Source organism: Microcebus murinus, chromosome 12 (assembly GCF_040939455.1).
Source record: "Microcebus murinus isolate Inina chromosome 12, M.murinus_Inina_mat1.0, whole genome shotgun sequence".
Lineage (NCBI taxonomy): Eukaryota > Metazoa > Chordata > Mammalia > Primates > Cheirogaleidae > Microcebus > Microcebus murinus.
In genome coordinates, this window is record NC_134115.1 from 14027114 (window position 1) to 14045360 (window position 18247).

The 18247-nt window shown below is 39.9% G+C and overlaps 1 protein-coding gene across 1 annotated transcript in view; it reads left to right on the forward strand.

Moving 5' to 3' along the window:
* Positions 1–17906, forward strand: part of GOLM1 (golgi membrane protein 1) — a 54074-nt gene extending 36168 nt beyond the window's left edge. Inside the window, exons 6-10 of the mRNA XM_012787261.3 lie at positions 4479–4608; positions 9240–9399; positions 10140–10406; positions 12202–12315; positions 17603–17906. Coding sequence (XP_012642715.1) covers positions 4479–4608; positions 9240–9399; positions 10140–10406; positions 12202–12315; positions 17603–17679 — 748 coding nt within the window. The 3' untranslated portion in view covers positions 17680–17906. The remainder of the gene's footprint in view (positions 1–4478; positions 4609–9239; positions 9400–10139; positions 10407–12201; positions 12316–17602) is intronic.
* Positions 17907–18247: the final 341 nt, after the last annotated feature.

The window sequence follows — 18247 nt, forward strand, 5'->3', positions numbered from 1 at the left end:
CATAGGAATTTGTTCATAGTTTTTTTAAAACTATAGTCCGGCCCTCCAACGGTCTGAGGGACAGTGAACTGGCCCCCTGTTTAAAAAGTTTGAGGACCCCTGGCCTAAAGCCTTTAAAAATGTGTTCCCAGAGTGCTCAGATGTGAGCAAAATCAAACTCATAGACTAAAAGACATTTTGGCAAAATATGAATACAATTTATTGCCGGGTGATGGGATTGTAGGTGTTTTGTTTTCTTGAGACTTTTCAGTGTTTTTCCACATTTCTGCAGTGAGAATGGAGTCCTTTTATAATTAAAGCAAAGCAATAAACTTTTAAAAAGCGAGCTCAACCCATGGGAAGATAGTAAAAAAACAATTTACAAGGTAGAGAATAATGTTGTAGTCTGTGCATTTCCTCCTTTTTTTCTCATAAAAGCAATATAACAATATAATTAAAGCACAGAAGTTTGGGATCAGAGAGCACCGCCCCCACCCATGACCCAACCGTCATGGGACTCTTTTTCCCCTTGTCTGACTTCTCTCCAGGCCGTGCCCAAGTTTATATGAAATTTTTTTAATAGAGTTTCACTCTGTTGCCCAGTACAGTGGTATCATCATAGCTCACTGCAGTTTCGAACTCCAAGGCTCAAATGATCGTCCTGCCTCAGCCTCCCAAGTAGTTGGGACTACAGGTGCACACCACCCACACCTGGCTAATTTTTAAATTTTTTTGTAGAGATGGGACCTTGGTATTGCCCAGGCTGGTCTCAAACTCCTGGCCTCAAGCCTGCCTTGGCTTCCCAAAGTGCTGGGATTATAGGTGTGAACCACCATGCCTGGCTATATGTGAATTTTTTAAAAAATTACAGTCACCATAAAATTTTTAAAATTACTTTTTCACTTGCATTTATATATTTTTTATCGCAAAAAATTTATTTTTCAAAATAAAATAGACATGCAATGATAAAAGGGATTTTAAGGAAAAAAAATATTCATTGTCATAATTTGTCTCCTAAATAATGACAGTAGGTGAACTATAGCCTCTTTTATTTTTAATTTTTAAGTAAACATTTTTTATTTTCATTACATATAAAATCCATATAGCTCCAAAATGTTTTATCTTTTAAAAATTACTGTGGATTATTTCCTTCTAAGAGACACAACAGTAGGTTTATTAGCTTGTCACTAGGTGTAAAGTGCCAAATTGCTTTCTGAAAGGATTTTAGCCATCTGCAAAGCCTGTTGTTCTCAAGGCGTCAGTCTTGCCACCAGGAGACCTTTGGCAGTGTTCGGAGACATTTTTACTTCTCACAACTTGGTGGGAGAGTGCTGCTGGCATCTAGTGGAGAGGCCAGGGATGCTGCTGAACATCCTGCAGCACCCAGGACAGCTCTTCACAGTAAAGCTTTATCTGGCCCAAGACATCTATAGTACCAAGGTTGAGAAACCCTGAGTTAGGCTGATAATCAAGGAATTGCATTTATACAAAAATGAAGCACCCCAGCCTTATTTAATTGTTGGTCCTTAAAAGACCCCTTAATAAGAGTATATCTCTTCCATTGCTTGAATACAAAAAGCTATTAATAGCTTTACCAAATTAACATCGATCCAGAAGATTTTGACCTAGCTGGAAATCAGCCAGGGCCCAGTGACAGGGAAGGAATCTCTGCTGTTCACGTAGGAGAGCCCAGATCTAGGGCAGCGAGTGAACAGCTCTAACCTGGCTGGGTGTGCATGCAGGATGCACTCCTTTTTCCTCATAACAGGTCATACCTAGTTAGAAAGCTCTTTCTGGCTGATTCTTCTATTTCACTAGTTGTGCCCAAGACCCTGTACTAGTTATAGATGTTTCCTGGTGGTGATGTTCATGGAATGTTGGAAGCTAAAAAGAGCTAGTTGCACTTAACTTTCTTTACATTATAAACCCTTTTTGAGAATCTGATAAAAGCTATGGACACTTTGTTAGCAAATTTTTAAATGCATATATCCATAAAGTTGTGCATTTAATTTGTGGGGCTTCATAGGTCCCTTGAAACATACCCTCACACCCTCCATTAAAACACTCTGTCTCGTCTAATCTTTTTATAGAAGGCAGGGCTGAAGTGGAAAGGCAAGGTTTCCTCATGTACAAGTTTTAGTGTTCTTTCCTCAGAATCAGCACACATCCCATTTCTTACTTCTACACCTGTGGCAGACATCACTAAGCAATCACTGCACTAGATTCAGATGTAGTCTTGCATTCTCTCCCCAAAGCACTTAGAGTGAGTGCATGAGATGAACTGCTAGCCATCTCATCTCCATGCTATGAGGAAACAGAGTTTGCAAATGCCGATACTGGAGTGTACTTACAATACTCCGACAGTCAGTGCCCTTGATGACGGGATCAGCACCTTGATAGACTCCTGGATTGAGCACATTCTGTTAATGATACTCCAGCCATCAATGACACCAGTCAGAATAATTACTAGTGGCCAAGTCCTGAATGTCTCTCCAGTTTAGCTCCTGTTAATGCTGGAACATTTACCATATACATGTAAGAAAAAGCCAGCCTGAGGCCTTCAGGGAATAAATAAGACCTGTCACAGTCTGTGTGACCAACGTCTCAGAATTGAATTCTGTACTGAGATTGTTCTGCTTATTGATGTTGAGCTGGAATGTGGAAAGTTGAACTTTCATCTGCAAGGCTCAGAGATAGAGGCTCTTTGTACTGGATTTTGGCAGGGCTGGAAGCAGGTGAAACCAGCATTTCCCTTTTGTTGGTTTAAAGGTTCAGGGATAGCAAATGACCTGCTTGCTTAGTTCTTCAGTATTCAGATGTCTCTCTTTTTTGGCTGTGTTTAAGCTCCTTTGTACTAGTCTACCATTTGTGGCTTGTATGTTTGTGAGAATTTTATTTAAGTGAATTTTTCACTTTATGTCTCAGCTGTCCAGGGTTAGGAACTATGCATTTCATTATTTCTGAAGTACCTGGTAGCCTTTTTGTGTGTGGTACCTTGTGGCCCAGTGGTGCTTTGAACTGCATGGTATATTCCAGGAGTTAGAGGTTTAGTGTAGTGACTTACACTTGGCTCCCAAATACCTGCAACTGAGAAAAGTCCAGCTGTATGGTAGAGAGCCCTGCCCAGGCAGGAAACCTTGAGTCTGGCTTCTAGTTTTAGCCTCAGCAGTTTCTTTCTCTGTGACCCTTATCCATGGCAGACAATGAAGTCATCCCTTAGCTTCCTTATTTACAAAATAAGCGGGTAATTCTTTTAATTACTTTATAGCTCTGATACTTGTTGAAATACTCTTAAATACCAGCCAGAGAGCAGAAGTGATGCCTTAAAGTATGTTCCAACAGCAGTTCTTTGACAACAGGGTATCCTTCAATTCAGTTCAATTTTGACACTACTCAGGATTAGCACAGACCCCACAGGTTGAGAAGCTCTAACCCCAAAGACTGCCCTCAGCTAAGATGCCAGCCACAAAGTCCTAGATGTTCTCTAGTCACCATCACTTCTGTCCTGCTGGCTACAAATTTAGAGCTGCCCGCCACCCCTTCAGGTGTGATACTTTGCCAGAATGACTCACAGAATTCAGGCAAACTACACTTAACTATGACAGAACAGCCAAATGGTAGAGACTCATAAGGTAAGTGGGGCAGGGGGTGGGTGTCAGGAGCTTCTGTCCCGTGGAGTCAGGGTTCCATCTTTCCAGTGTATAGTTATGTTCACCAGCCAGGAAGCTTACTGAGCCTCGTGGTCCAGAGTTTTTATCTGGGTTCTGTTATATAGGCACGGTTGATTAAATCATTGGCTATCCTATCCCTGTCCCCTCCCCCAGAGGGGGTGGAACTGAAAGTTCAAACCCTCTAGTCATGTGGTTGGTTTTCCTGATAGTCAATCCCCATCCTGAAACTACCTAACACCCCTCCCTGTACCATACCCATGAGTCAGTCACACCATTAACATAAAGTCTTGCCTGGTCTAGAGGGCCTTGTTATGAATATCAAGACATTCCTATCAGGAAATTCCAAGGTTTTAGGAGCTATGTGCCAGTAGCCGGGGACAAAGACCAATATATTTCATTATTCTACAGATTGTATATTAAAAATTTTTGTTGTTGTTATTTGTTTTTAAGAGACTAGAGTCTCGATATGTTGCCCAGGCTGGTCTTAGATTCCTGGGCTCAAGCAATCCTCCTGTCTCAGCATCCTGAGTAGCTGGGACTACAGATGCATGCCACCATGCTTGGCTGAAAAATTGTTTTCTTCCTACTCAATGAAGTTCACCTGTTTTAGAACAATGTGACAAATTTTCAGTGAGTTTCAGTTAACTATAGTTTTTTGGTCGTTTAATAGTTAGAAACACATATGTTGCCTTGTCTTAAGTGCCCTCTTCAGATAAAGTGCCTGATGCAGGAAAAAGATGGCCTATGTCTCTTGCTGAAGTGGATTTCACAGCTCAGCAGGGACACATCCATAGATATTTGTCCTTTCTTTGCTTTCTTTCACTAAAGGAGCCAGTGCATCAATCAGATGAAGGAAGTGAAGGAGCAATGTGAGGAGCGAATAGAAGAGGTCACCAAAAAGGGAAATGAAGCTGTAGTTTCCAGAGACCTGAGTGAAAAAAAAGACCCAAGTCAGCAGGTAACTTTGGGGATCTTCTGCCAGGGATTGATTTCTAGGAGGTATTCTTATCTTCTCTTCAGACATTTTATTCCTTTTATCTACTGTCTGATTTGCTCTAATCTCTGCTGTCCCTTGTGGGTTTGGTTCCCTGAGATAGAACAGAGCAAACCTGGTCCTCACTTTGCAGGCTGGCCTCCAGTCCCTGTTCCCAAGCTCAGGCCTTTATAGAAATTACTTCACTTAAAGCTCATGGCCTAGACTAGCTTATTGATGTGGGGGCAAAGAGAAAAGAGCTTATAGCCAACCTGGGAGAGCTTCACTGCCATTTGCCTCTTGAGGACACTGAGGCGCATGGAGATGGTTGTGTTCTGTGGCCGGTGTCACACCACCTGGTCAGTGGTAGAGCCCATTAAGAGCCTAGTGCAGGCATCCTCAAACTGGGGATATAGTCCCAGCTCCTGAGTAGCTGGGACTATAGGTGTGTGCCCTGACACCTGGCTAATTTTTCTATTTTTAGTAGAGACGGGGTCTCACTCTTCCTTAGGCTGTTCTCAAACTCCTGAGCTCAAGCACTCTTCTCTCCTTGGTCTCCCAGAGTGTTAGGATTCTAGGCATGAGCCACTGCGCCCAGCCCTCTTTTTTTTTTTTTTTAATTAGACTGGCTAGAGACTTATGAACTTTATCTTTTCAAAGAATAAACTTAATTTCATTGATTTTTTTTCTTTATTGGTTTCCTTTTTTTTCAATTTTATTGATTTCTGCTCTAATTCTTATTTCTTTTCTTCTACTTATTTTGGATTTAAGTTGCTAGGTTTTTTCCTAGCTTCCTAAAGTGGGAACTTAGATTATTGATTTTAGAACTGTTTTTTTTTAATATATGCATTCAATGCTATAAATTTAAGCACTGCTTTTACTTCATTTTGATAAGTTGTATTTTCATTTTCATTTAGGCCAGAATATTTTTTTAATTTCTCATGAAATTTCTACTTTGACTCATGTGTTATTTAGAAATATGTTGTTTAATCTCCACATATTTTGGGATTTTCCAGTTACTTTTTCTATTATTGATTTCTTGTTTACTTCCACTGTGATCTGAGAGTAGATACTGTATAAATTCTATTCTTTTAAATTTGTTAAGGTGTGTTTTATAGTCCATAACATGGTCCATCTTGGTGCATGTGCAATATGAGCTTAAGAAAGTGTAATCAGTTGTTGTTGGATGTAGTCGTCTATAGATGTCCATTATGTCCAGTTGATTGATGGTGCTGTTGGTTAAACGATGTCCTTACTAATTTTCTGCCTGCTAGATCTATCCATATTTGATGGTTTTGAACTTTCCAGCTGTAATAGTGGATTCATCTATTTCTGTTTGCAAGTCTATCAGTTTTTGCCTTATGTAGTTTAATGCTCTGTTGCTAGGTACATACATGTTAAGGGTGTCTTGGAAAATTGACCTGTTTATTATTTTGTAATGCCCCTCTTTATTCCTAGTAACTTCCCTTTCCATTGCTTTAAAGTCTGCTCTATTTAAAATTAATTTGCCTACTCCTTTTCATAAGTTTTAGCGTGATATATTTTCTCTATTTACTTTTATCTTTATTTAAAAATTTTTTTTCCAACCATTTACTTTTAATCTAGTGTCTTTATATGTAAAGTAGGTTTCTTGTAGACAACATATAATTAGATCTTGTGTTTTGATCTACTCTGACAATCTGTCTTTTAATAGGTGCATTTAGACCATTGACAATGTGATTATTGTCCAAAGTGATTACTGATATAGTTGGAGGAATAGCTGCCATACTTTTTATTGTTTTCTATTTCATTGTCCTGTTCTTTGTTCTTATTTTTATCTTCACTTTTTCTGCCTTTTATGGTTTTAACGGAACATTTTATATAATTCTATTTGTTTTTCCTTCCTTGGCATATCAGTTTCATTTTTAAATTTTTTTTAGTGTTTACTATAGAGTTTGCAATATACTTTTACAGCTAATTCATGCCACTTTCAGATAACACTATACCGCTTCACAGGTCATGTGAGGACTTTGTAACAAAATAATCCTTATTCCTACCTTCCTATCCCTTGTATTATTGCTGTCATTCATTTCAGTCATATATAAACCTAGATAGGTACCCAGATATACATGTGTTACATAAATAAGCATACATAATAGAATATATTGATGCCAATAGTATTTTGAACAAACTGTTATCTGTTAGATCAATTAAGAAGGAAAATAAAAGTTTTTATTTTACTTTATTCCTGTTTTGATGCTCTTCCTTTCTTTATGTACATCTGAGTTTCTGACCTATATTATTTTCCTTCTCTCTAAAGAATTTCTTTTAACATTTCTTGCAAGACAGGTCTACTGGCAACAAATCACCAATTTGTCTGAGAAAGTATTTCTCCTTCACTTTCGAAGATAATTTTGCAGTGCACAGAATTTTAGGTTGGTGGTTTTTTCTCTTAACACTTTACTCTCTCTTCTTTGCATAGTTTCTTAGAAGTCAGATGTAATTATTATCTTGTTGCTCTATAGGTTATATATATGTTTTTCCTCTGGCTTCTTTCAGGATTTTTTTTTTTTAATTTTTTTTATCAGGATTTTTTCTTTATGTTTTATTTTCTGTAGTTTTGAAATGGTATGCCTAGGTGTGAGTTTCTTAGTATTTATCCAGCTTGGTGTTCTCTAAGCTTCCTTGTTCTATGGTTTGGTGTTTGACATTAGTTTGGGGAAGTCCTTAGTCGTCATTGTTTCAAATATTTCCAAGTAACTTCTGTTACTTTCTTTTTTTTCTGATATTCTCATACCAGAGTTATCCCACAACTGTTGGTTGTTCTGTTTTTTTCAGTCTTTGTTCTTTTTGTCTTTCAGTTTTAGAGGTTTCTATTTAGATATACTCAGCCTCAGAGATTCTTTCCTCTTGTGTCTACTCTGCTAATGAGCCCATCAGAGGCATTCTTCATTTCTGTTACAGTGCTTTTTTTATCTCTAGTATTGGGGGGGGTTCTTTTTTAGGATTTTCATCTCTCTGCTCATATTGCCCAATCATTCATTTTTTTTAAATGCCCATCCATTCTTGCATACTATCTACTTTATCCATTAGAGATCTTAGCATATTATCATAGTTATTAGAGATTTCATCTGATAATTCCAGTATGTCTGCCATGTATGGTTTTTATGCTTGTTCTGTGTCTCCAAATGGTGTTTTAGCTTTGTAGTAAATTTTTTTCTTGATAGCTGGACATGATATACTGGGTAAATGGAACTGCTGTAAATAAGCTGTTAGTAATGTGGTGGTGTGTTGTATGCAGAGGGGAAGTGTTCTATAGTTCTATGACTAGTCTTTTAATGGGCCTGTCCCTCTTGGCTGTGAACTTCACGTGTGCTTCTTGCTATCCACCTACCCCACCCCTTAGGTGGGACAGCATGGCTAGAGAATGGGATGGGAGTTGGGTATTTCTCTTTCCCACACAGAAGGGGTTGAATGTTTCCCTTCCCTCAGGTAAGTTAGGCTCTGAGTTTCTCCTGAGGGCAGGCTTTGTTAAGGAGAACAGAATGCTCTGGCCTGTTTCAAAATGGTTCCTTTTCCCTTCCCACTGCTGAAAACACAGGGGATTTTTCTCCAGTGGTATCCGTGAGAAACCCGGTCAAGCCCCTGGAGGTAAAACTCACAAAAGTGTTTTATTAGGCTTGTCCACACTAAGCCTCCAGCAGTTCCTGAATTACAGTTCAGGTTTTCCTCCCTGGACACTGATTTCCCCAGTGGTTTCTGCTTGAGTATTGTCCTGGCAGGCCATGACTCTTTGTTGTGGCTGGCTGTCTCTAGTCTTAGGGGCAGTGATTTACTCTGTGCCTTCACCTCTCTTCCGGATCCAAGAAGAGTTGATGATTTTTCCATTTGTTCTGCTTTTTACTTGTTTTTGTCAGGACTGAGTGACGACTTCTAAGCTCCTTACGTGAGGCACTAAAAACTGGAAGGAAGTCTTCTTTCTTAATATAGGCGTTTAGAGGTGTAAGTTTCCTAATAAGTACTACTTTAGCTGCCTCCCATAAGTTTCAGTATGTTTTGTTTTTGTCTCAAAGCATTTTCTAATTTGCCCTGTGATTTATTGTTTGACTCATTGGTTATTTAGGAATATGGTATTCAATTTTCAAATGTTTGTGACTTTCTCAAGATTCATGGTTTATAATTCATTCCATTGTTATTGGTTAACATACTTTGTGTGATATTAGTTATTTAAATTTATTGAGGTTTGCTTTGTGGCCTAACATATGTCTGTCCTGGAGAATATTCCATGTGTACCTGAGAAGAATGTGCATTTTGGCTCTTGTTGGGTAGAGTGTTCTATAGATGTTTGTTTAGTCTGGTTGGTTTACTGTGTTGTCCATGTCTTTTCCCCTGTTGATCTTCTGCATAGCTATTAATCCCACATTGAAGTGCTTTCTGGGAGGCCTTGACTCAATTTCACATGTTGATTTAAGCCTTGCAATAGGCATGACCAGAGCAGATCATGGTATTTCTCAGGGTTTTTGTTGTTGTTGTTCTTATTTGTGGGGAAGATGTGGTGGTGCTTTTGCATTGTGTGAGGTTCTTGTAAGGTTTTTGGTCACCTCGGAGCCCTGCCATCTCCTATGCTCTTGTTTCAGCTCCAAACTCTCAGCAAGCCTCAGCCCAGGCTGCAGGGAGCAGGCCTGCTACAGGCAGAGGTGCCACAAAGGGAAGGAAACACACCCAGTGATGGTGAGTCCCAGATGCCAACCCCCAGTTCTAAGGTGGCTTTGGAATTGAAGAGTCGAGGTAAGAAAGGTGAGTGGAAAGTTACATTTTTACCTCCTCCAGTCTTGTTCAATTTGGAAAAGTAGCAGCACTCCTGTGTTCCAGTCCATACAGAGACTCCAGGGGCAGAGCATGTGGCTTGAGACAGTAGGTGAACTTAGCAGTTGGGCTGCCAGGAGGCAGGGCAGTCCCTCTCTGGGCACCTGGAATTGGGGCTACAGGGCTTCTCCTGTCTTTCTGATGTCTTTTACTTGTAAACTAAGTGCCTTGTTTTTGGCAGCTGTGAGAGAAAGGTCCAGGCTGCACCTTTCTTTATTCAGGACATCAGTGGGATTATTGGAGTTAAGGGGAGGTGCCTGAGCCCCAGGCAGCTGTCACTGGGAACCAAGGGGGCTATAATGTCTGTATGTGACTCCTGGGTCAACTGGCATGCCCTGGCTGCCAAGTATCTGTCTCAGATGGACATAATGATCAGATAACTCAGCAGTACACCCTTCTCTACTTGGAGTTGTTGAGATAATTTAGTCCAGTTTTTTTCTAACGTGCTTTTTGCTTCCTTGTGGTTCTGAAGGTGAGCTGCAGGCATAGAGAGGCCTGCAGTCTGCTGCTGAGGCTACAAAATAAGTTACCCACCTGCTCTCCTGCATGCAGCCCATCCCATCCCTACTCCTTGGAAAAGCTCTGGGAATTGAGTGGCATGAGGTTTTTGTTTTGTTGTTTGTTTTAATTAAATGCTGGTGAGGTCACAGGTAACTCTGTTCTGTGCACAGAGGAAACTAATGAGATCCAGTTTGTCAGCGAGAAGGAGCCTCAGAGGGACAGCCTGGGGCTGCCACAGGAGCCAGGCCAGGAGCAGGCTGTGGAGGACAGACCTGTGGGCGGAAGAGACTTGGGGAGAGCCAGAGAACTAAGCCGAACCCCACAAGTACCAGCTGCCCTGTTGCTGAGCCAGGAAAATCAGGAGACTGAAGACCCTGAGCGGGACCAGCTTGTCATTCCCGATGGGCAGGAGGAGGAGCAGGATGCTGCTGAGGAAGGTGGGTTAGAGGCCCCATGGTTGCCCACACATGCTTTTCTACTGGACACTCAGTCCTCTCGATCTTCCTAACACGAGACAGATCTCCTTGAATTTTACCAACAGCACTTCGTGATTTGGTAGTTCCTTTTTGTCTCTATGTTTGTTATCCATTATCAAGTGAGAGTCAGGAAGGAAAAGCAGCATACACTCCAGTGCTTGAGGTTTCAGAAACAATATTAATAGGAAGTGAAGGTAGATGACCTGGAGTGAGCATCAGCTCCTAGCATGCAGTCCACATGCCTGGTCTTTGTATCTCCACTTCCTCATGCAGTGTTTGGTGCAGCAGACATAGCTAGTCAGTGCCTGGTTAATGAAAAATTGGAGGACGGAAGGAATGAATGATTGAGTAAATGGAGGTTAATACATATTTGAGCATTGAGGAAAAGTGACATGTGACTCCCACCTTTCTGGTTTGGTTTACCATTTTCTTTTTAAAGAAATAAAGTGTGGGAATATTCTGAGATCAACAGAATATTCTGAGATATATTTCAGTCCCTTAAAGATATAGAAAATTTCCATCCTGAGTCAGGAGCACTTCTGAAGACAGGACAGCTGAGATCTGGGGAAGACCAAGTAACAGAAGTTGGAAAATATGCTTATTTGCAGAAGTTACCCTGATTCCATTCTAATTTTCGCTTTGGTTTCTCGTTCTGAAGAATGTGTCCTCCCAAGTTCCAGTTAAAGAATTGCATTTTGTCAGCCTCCCTGACAGCATTCCTGCTTGGGTCTCTTCTCCATGCCTGCCCAGCACGATACTCATGGTGTGAGGGCGGGAGAGCACACTTGGGCAGCTCAGCCAGTGGGGCTCAAGTGTCAGACCACTCAGCAGCTGGTCGCAAAGTGCAACAGCTAACGGTGGACCTTTGATACTGCAGGCCCTACATCAGGCGTCCTCAAACTACGGCCCATGGGCCATATGCAGGCCGCCTAGCACATTTATCCGGCCCTCTGGGTGTTTTTGCTGCCTGTCCTGCTTAGCAGCCGACTCGTCCCAGGCCCACAGTGCACACTCTCCAACGGTCTGAGGGACAGTGAACTGGCCCCCTGTTTAAAAAGTTTGAGGGCCCCTGCCCTACATGATATATCTGGTTCTAGATGCAGTTGTAGTGATCTCATTTGAAGAATAAATCTGTTGGGCATGCAGGCTTGTGCTTTGTTTCCACCACAGGCAGTGAGTGCAGAGAAATAGAATAGAACTAGAGCTGGTTTTCCCCGGCATGCTTTTCAAAAAACAAAAATGATTTTGTTTACCTATCTGTATACAAATATAGAATGTTTAGGTTAAACCCTTTGAATAGTTCTCTATGCAGTATGTCCTGATCTTTTCTGGTTGCTGTTCTCTCTAGAGATGAATGTAGTAATCAACATTGTAATTCTGTAAGTATGGTGGGCAGTTTTACCCTTGGGCATACAATAACGACTCCATTTCTTCTCTCAGAGCGATGAGCTGTTCAAAGGAGATGCTATCATTAATTAGAAATCTTTCGTTTCCTGGAACAGTGGTACCTTTAACCTTGAGATGATTGACTCTTTAAAAAACTGGGATTTTAGTTTAGCTAGTTAGTTTCTCCATTTCCAGCCTAGAATATAGCCTTTTATAGTAGAAGCAAGCACATGAGTCCCTCTCATTTCCAGAGAGGTAGCAAAAAGACCTGACTAGGATGAGCAGGATAAACCCCAGACCCGGGCTCTGGTGTTCCTCTGGCATCAAGAGAGAAATGATGTAGCTTATATTTTATGGGCTAATTTTACAGGGAGAAACGAGCAAAAACTGGGAGGAGATGATGACTACAACATGGATGAAAATGAGGCGGAATCTGAAACAGACAAACAGGCAGCCCTTGCAGGGAATGACAAAAACCTAAATGGTAATAACAGTGGTGATGGTGGTAGCGGGAGAGGGTGAGGGGAGTGGGTTCCCTTCCATTTTCTCTTTCTAGTCCTCCACTTTGTCCTATGAATCCCAGCAATAAGATTTTAAGTAATTGATCATTTCAAGGAGGCTATCTTTTTCTTCAGGAGCCTTTGAAAGTAAGGGCAGTGAAGCAAGGTGAGGGTTGCACACCCCAAGGTGATGATGACCTTTCAGAAAGTCTGCATATTCACTGGGGCTCAAGCCTTAAGGTATCCATTGGAAGATTTGTTTTCAGTGCCACTGCCCCACAAAATGGCTAGGTCACCACTTGATCGGTCTGCATCACAAATGAAAAAACTCTAATATATGCACAGAGCTTCCAAGCAGCTTTTATAGCTTCCAAGCAGTTTTTATAGCTGTACTTTATTATTATCTTGAATTTTTAAAGAGTCCAGGCCAGTGTCTTATCAAATTTTAGATATGTCTGTTTCCTTATGATGGATTCAGGTTGAACATTTTTGTAAGCGACAGTTTTGTTCCTTTTGCTTTTCTACCAGGAGGCATAAAATGGCAGCTTTTCTTACTGGTGGTATTGATGCCTTGGCTAAAGTGGCACCTACCAGGTCTCTCTATGGTAAAGGTCCATTTTCTCTTTGTAATTAATGTCATCTTGAAGAGGATGCTTTGAAATGGTGTGGTTTTACCATTCATTGATGAACTGCCTAAATGGTGACATTTTAAATTCTGTTGTCTCTACACATTTATTACCTGACATTCTTTAAGGAACTTCCTTTCCCAACCCCAACACACTTGTTTGTCTTAGTATCACTATGGACTCATGGTGTCCTTTTTTAAAATTCATTTTTCTATCGGATTCTTGGTATTTTCCTTCTTAATTTGTAAGAGCTCTTTATATGTTAGGGAGATTGCCCTTTATATGTAGTGTTAAGTTGTAGATACTTTCTCTCAATTTCTCTTGGTTTTGCTTTTGGTGTGTTTGCCATGCAAAAGTTTCAAACATTTTAATCTTTCATTGCTTTTGCATGTGAGTCATAGTTAGAAAGGCTTGCCTATTCAGTGTTGGAAAGAATTCACCCTTGTTTTCATTTGGTATGTTTACATCCAGAATGCTTTCCAGTTTTTCTTGTAGTTGCTATTACAAAGTAAAACACAGATTCAGAAAACCACATCAAACAAATGAGATTTCGAAGGTGAACACCTTGTAACTGTCTCCCCAGTCAAGAAACAGAACTTGGCCAGTCCCTCCAGAGACCCCTGCATGTCCCCTGTCCCAGCATTGTCTCTAATAGTATCAGCTCTCCTCACCTTTACAGTTAAGCATTTTCTTGAATTTATGGGCTTATCACCCAAGTGGGCATCCCCAGACACCATAGTATATGGTCCTGCTCATTTTCTTAAATTCGATGTGTCTTTAAGTCTTTCTTAATCTAGGTTTCCCCTCCATTCCTTTCTTTCCTTTATAATTTGTTAAAAACCTAAGCCATGCAACCTGTGGTTTCCCAATGTCTGAATATTGCTGATTATATATGCATGGGCCAGTTTCACATGTTCTATTCTATTTTCTGCAGATTGGCAGCTGGATCCATAGGCTTGGTCAGACTCAGCTTCAGGCTCAAGCCCTTGGTCAGATGATAGGTAGTGATGTGTTCTTTCATCAGTAGGCACCTAATGTGTGATGTCTTTCTTTTTGTGATGTTGCTCAGTACTTGATGCTCAGTACCTATGTTAATTCATTTCTGTTTCATTTGTTAATTGGAATATTCTTTTATAGACATTTTAGTGGTATTGCTCATATAGGATAAGCAGGATAAATGCTTGATTCTATTTACCAGTTTTCAGAATAAATGAATTATATCCCCATCCCCTGAAGGTGACCTCTTTTTTATATTAATATCATTATAACTAAAATGATATAAACATATTCGATCGGTTTCACTCAATTGCATTTATTATCCCTTTGTGAGGTTCAGATTGTTTTATCTTCTTTGGCTGGTAGGACCTCCCCTACTTTTATCTGAGACTTCAGTTTCCTTTTTTTCTCTTGTTAATGTCCTGCAATCTTCCCTCCACATTTAGCACTTTTTCTCTGCCTGGGAAGGAACCCCAGAAAGGAGCCCTGGCCTATCAGTTTCAGGAGTCCACAGGCTTAGCCTCTGCCAGTCCCTTTAACCTGTGCCATGGCTGCCTTGTGGTTACCTTCTATGAGAGCAGCAGGACCCCTCCCACTCCCAGGGGCAGTTCTCCTGGCCCATGAACTTGCTGGTGTATACCTGTTGGCTGTTTGGACTTCTATTCTCAGGTCCATCACATGCTCCATTGCTTCCCTGATTTTTTTTTTTTTTTTCCAGATGCTGCTAACACATGGGTTGTTGTCCATAGTTTGCCTTTAACTGCTTGAATTTTAGGGTCTATAGGATTCCTTCTCATCTAATTTTGTTGTAAATGTCCATGATTTTTGAGTTTTTTAATTCAATTGCTTTATGTAGGAATCCTGAAATATTTAAAAACTATTCCACTTATTACCATCTTTCCAGGATTATCCTCTGCTTTCATATTTTATATTAAGATCCAATTCATTTGAATGTTGGTATGGCATGAGGGTATGGGTCCATTTAATCTCTTTCAAAAGAGCTATTCCAATTGGCCCAACACCATTTCAAATCACCATTTGCAATGCCACCTTTACCAAATACTAAATTTCCATATGTATTTGGGTCTACTTTTGGACTTTCTGTTTCTCTTCCATTAGTTGCTCTGTGGATTCACACTGTACCATACTATTCTAAGTATAACATAACAGCTTTCTTTAATAGCTGGTAAAGATATTCTCTCTGGAAAATCTCAGACATTTCTTTGCATAATGCTTCTTTCCTTTTTGATTCCTTCTCAGACTCAGATTTAAAGTGTTAGATTTCATTCTATTCATGTCTCTTACCTTCTTTTTTCATATTTTCCATTTCTGCCTATCTGGGCTGCATTCAGAATATTTCCTCAGAAATACCTTCCAGTTCACAAAGTTTTCTTCAGCTATACCTTATCTGCTCTTTAACTGGTAAGTTTTTTAGTTATTTTTTTCTGCAGGTGCTCATTCATGGTAACTTGCTTGCTTGTGTGTTTTGTGCTTTTTAACTGTGAGCTACTAGTTTTCTTGGGACTTTTTCTGTGGTCTTTAAGGGTTGAGTTAGTTACATTTCACTGAATGTGGTGGCCCTACCAGTTGAAATGAGGGCACTACAGACTCACAGCCTCCTTAAAGTAAATTCTCTAAGTTTTTTGGATCATATAGGAAATGTGAATTCAAATTATAAACCTTCAGACATCTTGTGGTTAGTCCTCATGTGGTTAAGATGCCCCCCCATTTCACACACAGGGCTTTCTTTGCTGTCCCATTTTCAGGTTAGCTTTTTTCCCATTATCTTTCAACCAGGGATACGAGCCTTTGTGTGTCTGTGTGTGTGTGTGTGTGTGTGTGTGTGTGTGTGTGTGTGTGTGTGTGTGTGTGTGTGTGTGTGTGTGTGTGTGTAGGGTCTCCTACTTGACACCCCACCTTGAGTATAGCCCAAGTTGTTAGTTTCTGTACCCCTGCACCTTTTGAAGCTATGAAGGGAGAAGCCTAGTATCTTCAGGCCTCAGTGTCAGGGCCAATGCTGGCTTTGATGCTTACCTTCCCTTCATTTTTGGCCTTGCAGATGCCTTCTTTTTTTACCATATGGGCAATGCATTATTTTTAATGTTTTAGTATTTAAAAAAATTTTTTTAAGTTTTCATTTTGAAATGATTTAGATTTTAAAGTACAGTAAACAAGAATTTCTGTATACTCTTCATCAGGGTTTCCCCAAATGTTAACATCTTATATAACCACAGTACAATTACCAAAATAAGGAAATTAATGTTGATATAATGCTATTATCTAATCCATAGACTTTATTCAAATTTAATGAATGTCCAACTAATCTTTTTTCTCATCCAAGATTTAATCCAGGATCACACACACTGCATTTATTGTCATACCTCTTTAGTGTCCCTTAATCTGGAGCTGTTTCTGTCTTTATCATTCATTTCGTCCATTTTTTTTTTTTGAAGTACAATGGCCCAGTTGTTTTGTAGACAGTCCTTTAATTTGTGTTTGTCCGATCCAGCAATGCATTCTTAAACATTGTCTTTTGTATTTATCCGGGATGTCAGTTGTTTCAGTTGGCACAGTTGTTTGGAGTTTCTAGAAATGTAAGTCCTAACTTGATTTTTAAGTTATTTTTCAAGGACTTTGAGGTAATTTTTTTTAAAAGGCAAAAAACTAACACATTAGCAGTAAGAATAAGTAAATATAGAGTCTCTCCATCTTTCTATTCTTGGTGTCATTTACGCCACTCATTTGTGTACTTTAGTTCTTCAAGAGCATGTTTCATGGTCTGGTCACATCTGTTTTAACAACCTTTTAAATGGGCCTAGTGTCTTACAAAATGCATAGCTTTGCAGTGAAGCCTTGTGATCTTGCATCCCCTACACTCAGGTGTCCTAAGGACTTGACCTTGTGCAAGATATTAAAGTGAGGTAGGCAAGGCAAGGAAAATAAATGCCCTGTCAGCCCTTCTAAGAAAGTGTTAAGTTCAAGAAATGTCAACATCAGCTTCAACAGTATTTTAAGATTATGTCTTTGAAATAGTTTAAGACCCTGGTTGCTGTAGGGAAATTAGAAGAAAAAGGCAATAGTTCGAACTTAGAGACTTTAAAGGACACTACTAATTTAATATGGCAATCATTTAATTGTCATTAAATGTCCGTTGTGTGTCAAAGGATAGGGTAAGACCAGATGGTGGAGGCCACGTACTTTAGCTCTGTCAAGGGGGGAGCTTTGGAGTAGCAGGAGCTGTCTGAAGCCACAGATGGCTCTTTAGGAGGCTGCGTGTGCTGCTGGAAAGGTGCAGTAGTGAGGGAGTCATGTCACACAAGAGGGCTGTGATTATACTAAAACTTCATGAAAGTACATTTTATTTTGTCCATTTTGTAGGACATGGGGCATTATTTTATTGTTTTAAACAATTATGGAATCTAGGTATTTTAACTTTGTTACATGGAACACTGTTCGCCATACATATATGGACTCTTTTGCCATCTTGCCCTTGATTAGGAATGCAATTCCAAATTATAGTGTTGGTATGGGAGATATAGTCCTCTTTATGACACACTTTCTAGAAACTTATGCATAATGGGACCTGTCTGGGCTACTTTCTCAAGATGTTAAAATATTAGAATGTTATGTGTGAGTTTTTCCTTTTTAGTTTTTATTGCTGAAGATCAGAAAAGAGACGCCATAAATTTATTTGATCAGCGTGAAAAGCGGAATCATACACTCTGAATTGAGCTGGAATTCACATATTTTACTTCAGGACCGAAGACAACCCTACAAAATATTCATGAGGGACTGGATACTCAAAGCTGTGAAATGTACTAAGTAAAATGTACATCTAAAGATGATTATTGTGGAAATGAGGACATACTTTATGTAGGAAAAATTGGACTTTAAGATGGTTTGGGGGGGTACTTTTGAACTATCTAATAAAATTTGTCAAAATTTCTGGCTAATAGGTATTTCATGAGAAGATCAACACCAAAAATAGAACACAAGTTCTCTTTCAAGTGTGGCAGCAGTGGTACTCCTTTATTCTGGACTGTAACTATGTAAAAAAAAAAAAAAAAACCAACCTGTAGAGAAGAGTCTGTCTGCTGATGTAAAGGAGACTGAATTTACAGAGAACTCCTTTTTTCCCCGCTCTGGTGTCCTCTTCTCTGAACAGAACATGCTGGGCTAATTTCTGTTCTCACTGGTATACACAGGGAATGATTGGCTTATGCTCTTGTGCAGTCACTTCCTATTCTGACAATCAATGGCCTAGAGCACTGACTGTTAACACAAACATCACTAG